The sequence below is a fragment of the Plecotus auritus genome (assembly GCF_963455305.1).
Source record: "Plecotus auritus genome assembly, chromosome: 6".
In the NCBI taxonomy this organism is placed as follows: Eukaryota; Metazoa; Chordata; class Mammalia; order Chiroptera; family Vespertilionidae; genus Plecotus; species Plecotus auritus.
Window position 1 is genome coordinate 40,402,876 of NC_137773.1, and position 17,092 is coordinate 40,419,967.

Sequence of the window (17,092 nt, forward strand, 5' to 3'; positions counted from 1 at the left end):
ACGGGGTGTGTCTGTGCCCTCACTGGGTCTGGGTGGTGGTTCAGGCTGAGCATCTGTTGGGGGGAAGGGAGAGTCTAACTGCAGACTCCCCCTGCAGAGCTGACGATTAGCAATTAACTGGGAGGAATCTCAGGGGTGAGGTTAATCGGGGAACAGAGGGAGGGCACCTAGGGTTCTAGGGACTTTGCCCTTGACCCAAGGGTATAAAGTGGAGGGTCCCAGCTTCTCTTTGGGTCTTTGGGACTTCCCTGAGCAGCTGAGCAGGAGCCGAAACACAGAATCCTAAGGTGAGCCCAGAGTCCCCTCGTCCCAACCTCATCTTCAACTCTTAGTAGAAACAGTTCATTACCCCAGTCCCCCTCTTTCTGCCCCCATAACATCTCAGTCCCAGCCCAGCCTGGCTCACTCCCAAAGTGAAAGGACTGTGCTCTTCCAGGACTGGGAAATCAGCTCAGCACACTCCCCCATCCCACAGCCAAGGCCCCTTGGGACAATGTTAGGGGTGGGAGTGAGGAGGTGTTGCTGAAGCAGCCTGGGGCACTTCCACCCCAACAGCCAAGAACTCTAGGGGCAGTTCGCAGGGGCAGCGGGGGGGGGGGGGGGGGGCGCTAAAACAAGCCTGGACTTCCCAGACTTGGGGACAGGGTGGGGGCCCTGCTTACCTAAACCAGTCCTGGTCTGAGCCTCATTCATGGGAGCAAGGTGGCGGGATTTGTTTCCTGTTGAGGAGGTGAGCAGTAGGAGAGGGGTGGTCTGCCGAGGCCAGTGGGCCCTCCCGAGTGCTTGCCCAGCTGGTCCCTTGATCCAGAACAGGTGTCCATGGTCCTCACTGCTCTCAAGACGGGCAAAACAGCTGTGCAGCCCATGCCCGGCCCCAGCCCACAGCTGCAGCCTCTGCACATGTTCCCTGGCCCCTCCAGCTGCAGGGTGTCCACAGCTTCTCCCTGCACATGGCCCTTGCACATGTGCCGTCCCCTTCTCCTCCTGGTAGTGCCTACTGACGGTTCCTCTCAGTGTGATCCCTCTTCCCTCCTCCAAGGGCCCACCCCACTGTGAGACTCTGGTGGCACCCATACCTGTCATTAGAACACTTGTTCCCATTGCCATTTTCTATCTATTTGAGGGATTATTTCATTGACAAATGTCTCCCCACCACCCTTTGAATTTCCTAGGGGCAGACATTGTGTCTGTATTTAGTCACCACTGTACCCCAGCATCTAGGATAGAGTCGATGCTCAATAAATACTTGCTGACTGACTGACTGAATGAATGAATGAATGAATGCCCGAATCTGTGCTGAGCACCTGAGTGTGCTTCCCTGGGCATGGGGGTAGGGGGGTAAGGGGGTAGAGGGGGGTATGTCTATGGGTGTGTGTTTGGGATCACACTTCATGAATGTTTGTGCAAGTGAGTGTGTGTGGGTGTGGGAGGTAGATGTGTGAGTGTGTGAGTGTCCAGGACATAGCAGTTGTCATTCGATGTTGTTGCAGACACCACTGCGTGTGCCCAGGATGATGTCCTACGGAGAGAGGCTGGGGGGCCCTGCTGTCTCTCCAATCCCGGTCCGCAGGGGGCCCATCATGCATGGGCCAGCCTTTGCCTATGTGCCCAGCCCTCAGGGTGAGTGTGTCCCCACTCCCGGGCCCTGCTTGCCCACAGTTGCCCACATCCCGGGTGAGACCTCCACCCCTCCACGCCACCTCCCTGCCCTCCCTGGGACCTGGGGCCTCTGGGAACTCCTGACCAGCCTCCCTTCCCAGTCCTGCACAGGATCCCAGGGACCACCGCCTATGCCTTCCCCAGCCTGGGCCCTGTGGCCCTCGCCGAGCACGGCTGCCCCTTTGGGGAGGTTCTGGAGCTCCATGACCCGCTGCCTGCCAAGCTGGCCCTGGAGGAGGAGCAGAAGCCAGGTGGGCTAAGTGGGGTGGCAGGAACACCAGCAGTCACTGCCCCAGCCCTCTGGCCGCTGTGCTCATGGTTGTCCCATCCCCAGAGCCCGGACTGGCCCAGAAGCTGCGCCAGGCTGGCGTGACACTCCTCAAGGTGCCACTGATGCTCACATTCCTCTACTTCTTTGTCTGCTCCCTGGACGTGCTCAGCTCAGCCTTCCAGCTGGCTGGAGGTAGGGCTAGGGGAGGGGCCTGGGGAAAGGCCCCTGAAGGGCCTCCAGCAATGGTGACTCATGCTCCCCAGGGAAGGTGGCTGGTGACATCTTCAAGGACAATGCCATCCTGTCCAACCCGGTGGCAGGGCTGGTGGTGGGCATCCTGGTGACCGTGCTGGTGCAGAGCTCCAGTACCTCCACCTCCATCATCGTCAGCATGGTCTCCTCTGGCTGTGAGTCGACCCACTAGGCCAGGGAGAGAGTGTGGGGAGCTGGGTGTGCTGCACAAGGGCGGGGGGAGGGGCCAGGCGTGGGAACAGGGCGCTGAGGGCTAAGGGCAGAGCTCTGGCAGCTCCCACTCTGTCCTCCAAGGCCTAGCCAGGAGCCTCAGTCTGGAGGGGTGCCCAGGAGCCTGAAAGGTAGCAAATGGGGGGCACAACCCCAGGAAGGCTCACCTCCAGAACATCACACAGTTCTTCATCCCATCAGCCAGGAAAACAGAAGCAGAGAAATGAGAGCCAGGGAAGCTGTGGGAGACAGATATATGGTTTATTGCAGGGAAGTGGTTGCAGGACGTTGGGAAGGGCAGGCTGGAGCTCAGCTGGGAGCCATGCGCATGCAGAGGTGGAATTTCTTCCTCCTCAGGGAAGCCTCCGTTGTGCGCTGAGGCCTTTTATCTCATTGGATGAGGGCCACCCAGATTAGTGAGGTTTATCTCCTTTGCTTAAGGTCAGCTGATGGTAGAGGTGAATCGCATCTGCAAAACCCCTTCACAGCAATGTTTAGATTAATGTTGGATTGAATAACTGGGTACCATAGCCTCGCCAAGCTGACACATGAAACTGACAGTCACACTCATATATACATGCCACGCCTAGTTGATTTGTAATGGCATGTACATATTTGCATACAGAACACATGCCCTCATATACACATGCCCCCACACATGTTCACATATGGGCACGTGCAGTGCATGTGCATGGTTTCACGTGCATTCACATTTATGTAAATATACAGCACATGCCCACATGTACCTGTGACACCGAGGCTGGGCGGAGTTAGCAGCATGGCAGGATGCCCACTAGTGGCCAGAACATGGGCAGTGGGTCTGGCAGGAGGTGCTGTGGGGACAGGAGCTGGGTGGACACGACCCTTTTAGTTACGAGGCCCCTTCTTCCCCCAGTGCTGGAGGTAAGCTCTGCCATCCCCATCATCATGGGCTCCAACATCGGCACCTCCGTCACCAACACCATTGTGGCCCTGATGCAGGCGGGGGACAGGACCGACTTCCGTAGGTGAGGGGGTAGAGTGGTGACGGGTCTGTGTTTGTGCGGGGAGGGTCGTCCCAGATGCCAGGAGCCCCAGAATGAGCAAATCCAGGCTCCGGCCTGCCTTGCAACGTGGCCTCCCTGCCCAGGGCCTTCGCGGGGGCCACTGTGCACGACTGCTTTAACTGGCTGTCAGTTCTGGTCCTGCTGCCCTTGGAGGTTGCCACTGGGTACCTGTACCATGTCACTCGACTCGTGGTGGCCTCCTTCAACATCCGCGGCGGCCAAGACGCCCCCGACCTGCTTAAGATCATTACGGAGCCCTTCACTAAGCTCATCATCCAGGTGGGGGCAGGGCTGGCCGGGGCGGAGGCTGGGTATCGTAAGGGCCCCTCACTCACTCCCCCTGCCCCCATCTTGCCCACAGCTGGACAAGTCTGTGATTACCAGCATTGCCATGGGCGATGAGTCCCTGAGGAACCACAGCCTCATCAGGATCTGGTGCCACCCAGACCCCATGAAGGTAAGTCCCAGGTCTGGCCCCAGGTGAGAAAACTCCCTTTTCAGACAGCTGACTGTTCATGTCATTATCTTTTTTAAATGCTCCAAGTAGACCTTACAGACCATTAGCCTAGAGAGGGAACGATGTGACACTTTGACCATGAGACTGTACCTATGGCAGATGTTGCTAATCTCTTCCAGTCTCATGCCAGCTTTAGGCAGCCATTACCAATCAATTAGAGTTGCCATGTAATCGATCTAGCCCAGTGGTTCTCAAAGTGTGGACCAGTGGCACCTGTACTACCTGGGAACCTGTTAGAGATGCAAAGGATTCAGCCCTTCCCCTCCACCTACTAAATCAGAAAAAATTCAGGGGTGGGGCCCAGCAGCCTAATTTCAACAATTTCTCTGGTCTGCTCCATGCTCAAGTTTAAGAACCACTGCTCTGGCTCAACCCTCTGGTTTCACAAATAGAGAAATAGGCTCCAATAAGCTAAGAAACTTGCTGGAGCTTGTCCTGCCATGTGAGAGCGCCGAGCCCAGGTCTCACCACCTAGGCCTCCTTCTTCTCCACTGGGGAATGGGGGTTTGGTGACTCAGCTCTGCGGATTTTGGGGGCACAGGTATGCGGGGAGAGGGCACGGCAAGAGTGCTATAAGGATCCCCAGGAAAGCAGGATAAACAGGATACTGGCCCAGGAGCAGGACAAGCGGGCCATGTACAGGCCTCACTGGAGACACAACAGCCCCTCGTGTCAACATCAGGGCTCCTCCCCTGGACACGCACACAGGCATGTGTCCGCTTGCCCTTCTGCACTATTTCTGCTGCTTCCTGGCTTCTACTGCCTGGGATGAAGATCTCTTTGGATGAGTTGGACACCCATGGACCGGCCACTACACCAGGCTAACAAGGAAGCAGCCATAAATGGGAAATGCTTCATCAAAAGCATAATCCTCAGTACCTGCTTCCCCTTGATTACATACAAGAAGTAACTCCACTTAGAACAAGATAGAAAGAAACTCAAAGCCCAAGCCTTTCCCCCTCATCATCTCCTCTTGCTACTTGAAGTCACAGAGCCTTTATCCCGGCATGAATAGAGAGCAACCTTTCCACGGGCCCTGCGAGGTTCCCTGGTCTGAATGGCACACAGCTCCAGCTCAGCCCTGCTGAGTCTCAGAGGCAGTTTGACATCAAAAAGCCCACGCAGGCAGCTTTTATGCTGCTTTGTGACCTCTCTAACAACCTCTACCTTCTCACCAGCTCGCAGGGGGCCCTCCCCAAGCTCTTCGACTCATCACAATCCTCTCTACTTCTTAGCAAAACCTGGAGGGAGAGGAATCACACACTTTGATCTTTACAATAAAATAAGCCAGCACTCTTCGCTGCTCTGAAACCCTGCATCCAGCAGGTCCCTTCCACTGAACGGAGCCCTCCCCATAACATCCTCACGCAGGGCGGGGGAGGTGGACAGGAGCATCCCACTTTCCACAAGAGGAACCTGAGGTTCATAGGCCTAAAGCAACCTGTGCGAGGTCTCTCGGCGGGGGCTGTGGTCACTGCTCCAGCTGCCACCTGCCTGAGCACTGGTTTCTCAGCCCAGCTCTCCCAGGAGACCCTTTAAGAGCAGTTTCCTTGGCTTGGAGAGTAAGTGGCAGGTGGGACGTGAGCTCCCTGTTCTCACTCTCTCCCTTACGCTCTCGGGAGGTGATGTGTATTAGCAGCTCCTCCTGCACTGAAGACTCGAGTTTTGCTTTGGCCACGGAGTCTCCCTGTGCTCCCTTCCAACCTGTCCCAGTTGCCTCCAGCTTTCACCAAGCTGGACCCGACTCGCCCAAACCAGTCTCCAGGAACCATGGCACCAAGGAGAGAATTGAGCGTCTGAGCTTGTCCAGATGGTGGGGGGCGGGGGGGAACCAGAAACAGGCAGTTGTAGTGTTTCAATACCTCTTGGCACTCTGGGGGCCTGACACTGTCCTGGGAATTACCTTCTTGTGTAGTCACACGTGGATTGTCAACCAGACCTGCCTAGTTCCAACAAGTGTTTTTTTTTTGAGGACTTGCAACCTGAGAAGCAGGGATTATTACATCCCTGTTTACAGGTGAGGAAACTGAGGCTCAGAGGGGTTTGTCCAAGTCCATGTGACTGAGGTAGGACTAAAATCCTGGTGGGATTTGGAGCCTGCGTCCCTGAATTTTCATCTTATAGCCTCTTCCAGATGCCAACCTGGTGTCCCACTATTCGTGCCCATTCCCCATTCTGCCCGTCATACCTAAAGGCACCAGGGGACCACTGCCACCCAGATAACCCTCCAGGGGTGATGTGCTGCTCTAAGGAATTCTCCTCTTCGCCACCAGATGGCGATGCTGGCATGGTGATCTCCCTCAGCTTTCAGAAACAAAGACACTCAGCTCCCCTTCCTAGAACGGAAACTGCTGGGCAGGCACACATCCTGGCGTTTCTCCCCAGGGAAAGGATTCTTGGATCCCAACATTCCTTTGTGAACTTAATCATCTCCTTCATTTCCCAGAGGTGCCTCCTTAATTTAGGATGGCTCTTCAGGCATTTAAATCCCAACTCTCTCTCCCAAGATTCCTCACAACTAGCTCCTGGGGAGAGGTGGGCCGCATAGCGGACCTCATGATGCAGAGGGGAAAATGGAGGCCCTGAGAGGTTATGTGTTTGGCTCAATGTCACACAGCTTGGAGTGGCTCAGCTGGGGTTTGAGCCCAGGGCTGTCTGAGTTCATCCATTCTGTTCTTCCCACAGAGTTCACCACCCCCACCATGTCCCCTTCCCACTCCACCACGCCCCGAGGCCAGGAGAGATGGCCACATCCTGGGGATATGCCCCAGACCAGGCATCCTCAAACTACGGCCCCGCGGCCACATGCGGCCCACCGAGGACATTTATCCGGCCCACCGGGTGCCGTTGCCTGTCCTGCTTAGCAGCTGACTCGTCCCAGGCCCGCAGTGCGCATAGGAATTTGTTCATAGTTTTTTTTTTAAACTATAGTCCGGCCCTCCAACCGTCTGAGGGACAGTGAACTGGCCCCCTGTTTAAAAAGTTTGAGGACCCCTGCCCCAGACCCTGGGCTTGCTAGCTCTTATCTAGGCTTCCACCTCCTCCCTCCTTCTCTTTACAGTCTCTGGACTCCCCCTGTGAGCGCAGCCAAGGCCACACAATCCTCAGCAGGAACCCCTGAGATCTTAGCCCTCACCCTTGTCCTAACTCAACACTGCAAGCCCCAACCGGACCCCAGAGAAGCTCTTCTCTTCCTCCAGCCTCCCAGGATCCCACAGGCCCTCCCCCACTCACCTCAGCAGTCATCTGTTTCCCAGGGCTCCAGGCTCCAGGCTGGGATTCCCAGGAAGGAAGATCCACAAAGTCCTCTCCACAAGGCCACGGTCCTCAGGCAGATATGCAGGAACCGTTGATCCTGACCTAGGAAGCACTCACACACACTCACACACACACTCTCACACTCACATACACATACTCTCACACACACACTCACACACTCTCACACACACACACTCACACACACACACACACACACTCACACACACTCACACTCACACACACTCACACACACACTGACACACACTCACACACACATACTCTCACACACTCACACACACACTCACACACACATACTCACACATACACACTCACACACACACACTCACACACACTCACACACACACTCACACACACACTCACACACACACTCACACACACACACACTCACACTCACACACACATACACACACACTCACACACACACACTCATACACACACTCTCACACTCACATACACATACTCTCACACACACACTCACACACTCTCACACACACACTCACACACTCTCACACACACACACTCATACACACACTCACACACACACACTCACACACACACTCTCACACTCACATACACATACTCTCACACACACACTCACACACACACTCACACACACTCACACACACACTCACACACACTCACACTCTCACACTCACATACACATACTCTCACACACACACTCACACACACACTCACACACACACACACTCACACACACTCACACACACTGACACACACTCACACACACACATACTCTCACACACTCACACACACACTCACACACACACACACACACTCACACACACTCACACACACTCACACACACACTCACACACACACTCACATACACACACTCACATACACACTCACACACACACTCTCACACACTCACACACACACACTCACACTCACACAGACACACTCACACACACTCACACACACTCACACACACACACACTCACACACACTCACACACACACTCACACAGACACACACACAATCACACACACACTCACATAGACACACTCTCACACACACACTCACACTCACATACACATACTCTCACACACACACACACACACACACACACACACTTACCCTTCCCATCCGATGGGTCCGGGAGTCAAGGGATTTGCCCTTATTTGAAGGTATTGTCATGAGCTAAGGCTTTAGGTGAGCGTTTCACACACATTTTCCCTTGTAACCTTTTAAACAGCTCTTTTATCGTCCTGCTTTAGAGAAAACAAACTCAGGGAGGTGGTATGACATGTCTAAGGTAGTTAATATAAGAATCAGGATTGGAACTCAGATCTGCCTAACAGCAAACACCAGGCTCTCTCCCTCACACCTGGCTCTCTCTCTCACACCTGGCTCTCTCTCACACACCTGGCTCTCCCTCTCACAACTGGCACTCTCACTCCTGGCTCTCTCTCTCACACCTGGCTCTCTCTCACACCTGGCTCTCTCTCACACACCTGGCTCTTTCACTTACACCTGGCTCTCTCCCTCACACCTGGCACTCTCTCTCACACCTGGCTCTCCCTCTCACGCCTGGCTCTCTCTCACACCTGGCTCTCTCTCATACCTGGCTCTCTCTCTCTCACACCTGGCTCTCTCTCACACCTGGCTCTCTCTCACACACCTGGCTCTGTCTCACACACCTGGCTCTCTCTCACACACCTGGCTCTCCCTCTCACACCTGGCTCTCTCTCACACCTGGCTCTCTCTCTCTCTCACACCTGGCTCTCTCGCTCACACCTGGTTCTCTCTCACACCTGGCTCTCTCTCACACCTGGCTCTCTCTCACAGCTGGCTCTCTCTCACACCTGGCTCTCTCTCTCACACCTGGCTCTCCCTCTCACGCCTGGCTCTCTCTCACACCTGGCTCTCTCTCACAACTGGCACTCTCTCACACCTGGCTCTCTCTCTCACACCTGGCTCTCTCTCACACACCTGGCTCTCTCTCACACCTGGCTCTCTCTCTCACCTGCATAGCAGTTCCTACCACTTGCTTGGATTTCTTAACTGAGCCCATCAGAGACTATTTCCTCCTGGTTCCTTGGCCTGCATTTGGGGCTGGGCTTGAGGGTACCCAACGGCTCTGGTGTGGCTAGCTGGCAACACAGTTTAGCATGTTGCCCCACACAAGGGAGCACATACCACTAACATAAACCCCGACCAAAAGCCAGGTGTCACGAATAGGTCTTATATTTATCATACATTTTTTAAATGACACGGTTTAGACTCAAGCCTAGTGGAGCTGTAACATCAAAGTGCCAGAACCCTGGCTGTGCCCCTACCCTCAGCACCACGGGAGGCCAGTGACTGTGGGATGCAGAGTTTCAGGGGGGAATGGAATTAGCACCCATATCAGCTCCGAAGACCAGAATGTGTTTGTGGGGAGAAGAGAGAAGTTGTGGCTCTTGCATTTTGCCTGGGGCCCTGGGAGTAATTGCCCCCTCCCGGCTCCATTCCCCTCTGTGAGATGGCAGGTTCCAGCCAGCCCAGCCCACTTTCTCCTTTCATGCTCAGGTCTGGGGGAAAGGGAAGGTGTAGCAAGTTGCATTAAAAAACAAAACAAAACAAAAGAAAAACTCCTGAGGCTACAAATTAGTGCTCCCTAGACCAGACCCGCCTTCACAGAATTGTACAGTATGTGTCTTCACAGAATTGTACAGTATGTCTTCACAGAATTGTACATAGCGGTTGTCAGCATTTACAAATTGGGAGGTTTAATTTAAAATTATAGAGCTGTGGCCTCTCGTCGAATGAGACCCTTCGCCATGCTAGGCTGTGTCCCTGGGTGGTGACAGTGGCCTGGAGCTGAGTGGCTACTACCCCTATAGGCCCAGCACATTGCCCCCACCACCACCAGCCTGAGCCCCTCACTTAGGCTACTTGCCTGGCCGGGGTCCTCTGAATTGAGGTGCCTCCTCAGGAACCCCCACACTTTACTGACAGTAACAAGGGGAGGAAAGCAATGTGGGGCCTGAATTCTGCCCAGCAGTGGTCCCCTGCCCCGCAACCTTCTCCAGATAAGGAATTGAGCAAGAGGAAAATAGAGCTTGGGTTAAGTGCCTCAGATGAGAGGCTGGAGCAAGGATGCCGGGGGAGAGGGGGCCCCAGGAGGGAATAAAACACGGGGAAAAGAGAGTTTTCAGAAGAGAACCATGGACAGCAGCATCATGCCAAGAAAAGGTGGCAGAAGCAAGGACAGGAAGCCACCAGATGAGGAGGCCCTGTGGGCCCAGAGAGAGCCAGTTCAGTGGATAATGGAGCAGAAATGCAGAGGGCTGACCGTGGCCAGATTCTTGCGTGGCAGGTATTTTCACCCCCATCTTTTTACCAGAGGAGACAGGCTCAGAAAGGGCAAGTAAACCCCCAAGAGCACATAGCCAGGAGACCCATTGCCGTCCTCCCATGCCCCATTGCTCCCTAATCTCCATCTTAGCCCCAACTCCAGGCTGCATTTTTCTAAAGTCCCTAAGTCACTCTCCTCTTAATCTAGGCTCCCACCCCCATGCCCAGGGCAGAGGCCAACATCAGCCAGACCCTCGGAAATGCCACCATGGAGAAATGTGAGTGAGTGCCTGCAGCATGGGAGAGGTCCGGCTGGCAGGGGCAGAGCCTGGCAGAGGTAGGGCTGTCCCCCAGGAAGGATGGCTGCCAACCAGCTCAGCTCCTGAGGTTTAAGGAGACTGGGGCCTTGGGCTCCAAGCCCAAGGGGGTGGCAAAGGTGGGGGGCTGGGAGCTGGATGGGGGGTCAGTTCTCAGCAGCTTGACACCCCTCCCAACAGGCAACCACATCTTCGTGGACACAGTGCTGCCTGACCTGGCGGTGGGGCTCATCCTGCTGGCTGGCTCCTTGGTGCTGCTGTGTACTTGCCTCATCCTCCTTGTCAAGACGCTCAACTCTCTGCTCAAGGGCCAGGTGGCCAAGGTCATTCAGAGCATTATCAACACTGGTGAGCACCAGGCGGTGGGTGAGCAGGCCCCAGAATGGGCCCTTCCAGATCCCGCTAACTCCTGCCTTGCTGTGCGATCTTGGTAAAGCCCTATCATATCTGAGCCTCCGTTTCCCCATGTGAACAAAGAAGAGGTTTACCTGGGTGGTTTCTGAGGCCCCTGAGATGCTGGCAGCTGGGGATCTGTGGCTGCCTCTGGCTATGGTTCCATTCCAGCAGGAGCTCTAAAAAGATTAACAGTGGCCTCTGCTTGACTGAATCAACAAATAATCATCTAGCCTTTACCATGGTCAAGCATGGTATAGTGTTGGGAGTAAAGAGGTGAGGCACACAGCCTAGAGCGGGAGATGGCAATGAAAACCAAATTATGGGGGAGGGGAGAATAAGCCAAGGAGAAAGCAAAACTGACAGCACAGTAGGGAATAGAAGAGGCTGCTTTGGTCAGCGGCCTCTGTGCACATGTGACATTTGAGCAAAGACCTAAATGAGAGGGAGTCAAGATGCGGATGGAGGGAACAGCAGTGCAAAGGCTTGAGGCAGGGACCAGTTGGGCAGGTTTGCGGCACAGAAAGGTAGCCAGCCGGCATCCTAGCATCCTGGCGGGAGCTCAATGAGGGAGGCGGAGAGGCAGGGAGAGGTCAGAGAGGTAAGGAGGAGCGGATCACAGGGCCACAGGCTGAGCTCAGAGCCTGGACTTCATTGAGAATAATGGGGGCAGTTGGGGGGTTGAGGACAGGGAAGTGACACCGTCTGATTTTTATTGGAAGCTTCATTCTGGCATAGGCAGAGGCTGCATGGCAAATACGGGAAAGGAGCTTGGAGGAGGGCGGAGGGTGGAACAAAGTCTGCCTGAGCACCGGGTCAGGAGGGCTTTCCGTGGGCAGCGATGTCCATCCTGAGCCTGAGGTGGACATTTAAGAGTGGGAGGGAGAGCCAGGCCGAGGGAACGAAAAGTGTGATAGAGCCAGGCTGAGAGGAGCCTTCAGCCCAAGATCAAAGGGCCAGAAGAGGCCCTCCCAGCTGAGCAGGGGACTGACAAAGGTCCCACTCGGAAACTGGCATCCAAGACCTCCTCCTCAAGGAGGGTTCCCCCTCCAGTCCCAACCCTCACCCTGACCCTGCTGGGATGGTTTCCCCCACAGACTTCCCCACCCCCTTCACCTGGGTCACCGGCTACTTTGCCATGGTGGTGGGTGCCGCCATGACATTCGTTGTCCAGAGCAGTTCTGTATTCACCTCGGCCATCACCCCACTCATCGGTGAGTGCTTATGCTGGGGGTAGGGGGACTGGGTGGCAGGGAAAGAGCTGAGGGGGGAGCTGGAAGACTACATCTTCCCCTCTTCCCCCCCCTCTAGGCCTGGGTGTGATCAGCATTGAGCGCGCCTACCCCCTCACGTTGGGCTCCAATATCGGCACCACCACCACAGCCATCCTGGCTGCCCTGGCCAGCCCCCGGGAGAAGCTGTCCAGTGCCTTCCAGGTGTGCCTGGGAGCATAGCCCTGCCAGAGAGAGGACCGTGCTGGGCCTGGGGTGTGGCGCTGACCCATGGTGGGACACTGAGTAACAAACTGTTGACTGCTAATAGGCCACCGGCTATGCCAGCGTCTGCGGCAACCATATGGGCAAAATAGAGCTGGTGCCACCCTCAGGACCTTGCTCTCTACCAGGAAGATGTGACTCAGAGTCACACCAGTAAACAGCGGGTGGGATGTGCACTCTGAGGGAGGGGTGCTGTAAGAGGGGGCCTGGCCAGTCTGGGGGATCAAGGATGAGCAGGGGGACACGGCAGAGGAGTGGCTGTTCTAGGAGAAGTAGTAACCACAAGCAGGGGCTCAGGTCAGGGTGGGGACCCATCAGGAGCCCAGAACTGCTGAGGCAGAAACTAGGAGAAATCGTTTATCTTCTGGATTTGGGCAGGATCTGCTGGGGGATTCCTAGGAGAAGGGTTCAAGGGGGAGATGTGGGGAGTTCAGGGCAGTGATTATTTGCCAACAGACCCAGAAGTGTTTCAGTATTTTACTGGGGGCACGTCGACCCTAGTGTGACTTTTCTGCTGCCCAGACCAGGCCGGGCCCCTATATCTGTTCCCACTGTCCTGGCTTGGGAGTGGGCCCGTGCCCACCTCAGCTCCTTTGCCCTCTTCTCTGCAGATCGCCCTCTGCCACTTCTTCTTCAACATCTCAGGCATCCTGCTGTGGTACCCAGTGCCCTGCACCCGCCTGCCCATCCGCATGGCCAAGGCCCTAGGCAAACGCACCGCCAAGTACCGCTGGTTTGCCGTCCTCTACCTCCTGCTGTGCTTTCTCTTGATGCCCTCGCTGGTGTTTGGCATCTCCATGGCAGGCTGGTGGGCCATGGTGGGTGTGGGTGCACCCTTCGCTGCCCTGCTGGCCTTCGTGGTGCTCATCAATGTCCTGCAGAGTCGCAGCCCCAGGCACCTGCCCAAGTGGCTGCAGACATGGGACTTCCTGCCCCGATGGATGCACTCCCTACAGCCCCTGGACCACCTCATCACCCGCGTCACCCTGTGCTGTGCCAAGCCCGAGCCCCGCTCACCCCCACTGCCCCCCAGGGTCTTCCTGGAGGAGCTGCCCCCTGCCACACCCTCTCCCCGCCTTGCCCTGCCTGCTCACCACAATGCTACCCGCCTCTAGGCTTCGGCCCAGACTGCCACCTGGGGCAGGGAAGGGCCTGTGTCTGGTGGCCGGGGTGGGAGGGCAGAGGGGTGTGTCTGTGTACATGCTCCTGTCCTTGTGCAGGCCCTCAGAAGTCCGGGCTGCGTGACTGAGTTGCTGTGTGAGCCTGTGTCAGCCTGCACGTGTCCCTCATGGAGCACCTGTGGGGGCTCTATGCAGGCTGCAGGGCCCTGTGACTTCCAGTCCTTTGCACATTGTTTGGAGGCTGGTGCTTGTGTACTTGTGTGCACAAAACTCCAAGGGGGCTGGGCAGGAATGAGGGTGGTCTGAGCCCCTGACTCCCAGCTGTTTGCTCATGCACAGGTGTCACTGGCTGAATTCTCACCCTCTCGCTTCCACCTCCCTTCCTCCATGCCATTCTCATCCCACGCAGCTTTCTGCATCACTGCTACAACCCCCTTTTCCAACACTGCCTGATTTTAAAAAAGAAAAAAGGAATTAAACTTTCACTATGCATTTGAAAATCTGTTCTCATTTTGGGGGAGGAGAGACCATAGCTAGGGGTTCAGCAGCACTATCTCCCCTCCCAAAGACAGCCTGCTGTGCCCTGGGAGAGCCAGCCAACAAGATCACCCCAACAATTTCCTGGCCCTGCTTTAATGAGTCCAATCCACAGCTCAGACTCCCTGAAAGCCCCCCAAGGTCTAGGGGCCACCCCCAAGGCCAATGTGGGCAGGGCTCTCTGCACCTCCATCCCCCAAACCACCAGGCTGACCTCTGGTTTCTCCTGGTCTCTGGACTCACCTACCTCACTGACTCCCTCCCTCCCTCTTTCTGGCATGAGATCAATTCTCCCCAAAGCAAGTGACATGTGGGGCTTATCAGGACCACTGTGGGAGCGGATCAGGAGGTTCGAAGTGCACAGGACAAGCCAGGATAACGGGGGGCAGGAATCAGCCACCCTCCCTCCTCCTACCTTTGTCCATCTTTGACAATAAGCCATGTCTCATTTAAACCTACCAACTTTTCAATTCTTCTCCCTCTGTAGCCTTTCCCCCACCCCAGCTGAGGCCTACAGGGGAGGGTCCGTGGGGAGAGGTGCCAAAGTTCCTCCCTCTAGTCCAGGGATATCTGTGGAGCCTTTGGACCCCAAGGGGACTGGAGGCTGTAGGGCCCAGACCTGGCTGTGATGATCTGGGACACATTCCTCCACCCCACCCTCTTTGAGGTATGTGGGGAAGATGCAAGAGACTGGGAGCCCCAGATACGCTCCCCAAGCTACCAGCCACACCCTGTCACCTATTCACAACCCCTGCCAGTGCTTCCTCTTGCCAAGTGGAACAGGCGAGAAGTCCACTGAGGTCCCACCTGGGGAGGGGTGTGGGATGGTGGGAGGAGACTCCCTTAGGGTTCATGCTGCAGGCTGTGGGGAAAGTTTTGTGGGAAAGGATGCTCAGGTCTGAGCTAGAGAGTTTGAGAAGGCTGCTGCCTGGGACTCTTGCTCAGCTTCGGTGTCCCTAGGACCCTAGGAGTCTCCAAGGCCCGGGCCCCTGACTCTGGCCTGGGGAGTCAGGTCAGAAGCCTCAGCAGGGCACTCAATGGGAGGGCACCCAATGGGAGTCATAATCCCCACTCCACCAGGTGGTGACCTTTCTGCGAGGACCTTCCAGGAAACGGTGCTCTTCAGCAACTCCTCCTGCCGCCCCCCCCCCCGTCCCCGCCCTCCACCCCACCCCCACCCCCACCCCCTGAACCGGAGGATGAGCCCGCCATTCCCAGGCCTGAGTTTATTTTGTCTCCGCTGCCACCTGGCTGTTCTGCTAGGTGCCCTGAGTGCGCAGCCAGTGGATCAGCTCGTGCACCTTCTTGTTGAGGATGCCCCCGTGCACGCCCCGCCGGCCCATGAGCAGGAGCAGCGCGCGCGGCGTGTGGCCCACGCAGATGGCGCGCCCATCCAGCCCCTTGGTGCGCGCGTCCAGCACGCCATCGCCCTCCGCCAGCAGGTGGTCTCTGATGACGCAGCAGCGGCGGCCTGCCACACTCAGGCCGGCCTGCAGGAAAGTGCACCGGTCCTGCCCCGTGAGCACACCCACCTCCTGCGGTGAGATGGCTGCCAGCAGTCCCCCGGGCCGCGATGCCCACACACAGCGATTGTCCGAGTGGCCCACGATGGCTACGTCGTCGATGCGCTGGTCCTGCAGCACCGCGCTGATGTAGGCTTTCCACTCGCCCATTCTGACTCAGAGTTGGTCCCTCGCCTTGCACTTCGGTGGGTTGCCAGGCTGCTCCTGTTAAAATGCTTGGGGCACTGTGACGGATGTGAGGGCGGGGTTATGACGCTAAGGCTGGTGGGATCACCGACCCGCTACCTCCCGCTGGAGAATGGGGGCGGGGTTGTATCTGTCACCTGGTGAAGTTCGAATTTAGCCTGAAGGAGGAGATTGCATGAGAGTCAAAATAATCCTTGAAAACCAATTTAGATGGCCCATCAAGCACAGTACACATGGGTTTAAAAACAAAAAGGTGCGCCTGGCAGGCGTGCCTCAGTGGTCCAGCGTTGATCTATGAACCAGGAGTTCAGGGTTTGATTCCTGGTCAGGGCACATGCCCCAGTGGGGGGCATTCAGGAGGCAGCGGATCAGTGATTCCCTCTCATCATTGATGTTTCTATCTCTCTCTCCCTCTCCCTCTCTGAAACCAATTAAAAAAATTTTTTTTTTAAAGATGCCACATCAGCCCTAACTGGTTTGGCTCAGTGGATAGAGCGGCGGCCTGAAGGGTCCCGGGTTTGATTGTGGTCAGGGGCACATCCCCAGAGTGGGGAGGTGTGCAGGAGGCAGCTGATCGATGTTTCTCTCTCATCGATGTTTCTGACTCTCTATCCCTCTCCCTTCCTCTCTGTAAAAAAAAAAAAAAAAAAAAAAAAAATCAAGAAAATATATCTTTTTTAAAAAATAAAAAGATGCCACATCTGGACAGTGGGACCTCTCTACCTGGTCCCCAGAACATGGTTCTCTAATGTTAGGAGCTCCAGAATTGCCTGGAAAGCTGTGATACAGACTGCTGGGTCCCAGTACAGAGTTTCTGATTCAGTAGTATGGCGTGTACCCTGAAACTGTGCATTTCTACAAATTCCCTGGCACCACCGCTGCTGCTGGTCCCAGGTTCGCACTCTGAGGCCCACTGCCCTAGCAGGGTTGGGTGGAAGTGAGGGACTCCACTCTGGTGGCCAGCCCTAAGGCTCCACACCAGTTT

At 55.9% G+C, this 17,092-nt stretch overlaps 2 protein-coding genes across 4 annotated transcripts; one reads left to right on the forward strand and one right to left on the reverse strand.

Annotated features, from left to right (window-relative positions):
• Positions 1 to 231: 231 nt before the first annotated feature.
• Positions 232 to 14,357, forward strand: SLC34A1 (solute carrier family 34 member 1). 3 transcript variants are annotated; one of them, XM_080672746.1, is made up of 13 exons: positions 232 to 287; positions 1,491 to 1,620; positions 1,761 to 1,910; positions 1,994 to 2,122; positions 2,194 to 2,337; positions 3,288 to 3,399; positions 3,522 to 3,717; positions 3,800 to 3,895; positions 10,743 to 10,812; positions 11,032 to 11,199; positions 12,342 to 12,458; positions 12,556 to 12,680; positions 13,352 to 14,357. In XM_080672746.1, the coding sequence occupies exons 2-13, from the start codon at positions 1,512 to 1,514 to the stop codon at positions 13,853 to 13,855; spliced, it is 1,920 nt and encodes a 639-aa protein (XP_080528872.1). In that variant the 5' UTR covers positions 232 to 287; positions 1,491 to 1,511; the 3' UTR covers positions 13,856 to 14,357. The 3 variants fall into 3 exon arrangements, with proteins under 3 accessions (XP_080528872.1, XP_080528873.1, XP_080528874.1); XM_080672747.1 differs by having other exon boundaries at positions 2,251 to 2,337; XM_080672748.1 differs by lacking the exon at positions 1,761 to 1,910.
• Positions 14,358 to 15,657: 1,300 nt separating this feature from the next.
• PFN3 (profilin 3) lies at positions 15,658 to 16,071 on the reverse strand (the record flags this gene model as incomplete). The annotated part of the gene is made up of 1 exon (XM_080674398.1): positions 15,658 to 16,071. The coding sequence occupies one exon, from the start codon at positions 16,069 to 16,071 to the stop codon at positions 15,658 to 15,660; it is 414 nt and encodes a 137-aa protein (XP_080530524.1).
• Positions 16,072 to 17,092: the final 1,021 nt, after the last annotated feature.

What these genes read in the sequence shown, in the direction of transcription:
- SLC34A1 (XM_080672746.1), top strand. Translation starts at nt 1,512, where the DNA reads ATGATGTCCTACGGAGAGAGGCTGGGGGGCCCTGCTGTCTCTCCAATC. An exon ending in CTATGTGCCCAGCCCTCAGG is followed by an intron (nt 1,621 to 1,760) that starts GTGAGTGTGTCC and finishes CTCCCTTCCCAG; the next exon opens with TCCTGCACAGGATCCCAGGG. An exon ending in AGCTGTCCAGTGCCTTCCAG is followed by an intron (nt 12,681 to 13,351) that starts GTGTGCCTGGGA and finishes TCTTCTCTGCAG; the next exon opens with ATCGCCCTCTGCCACTTCTT.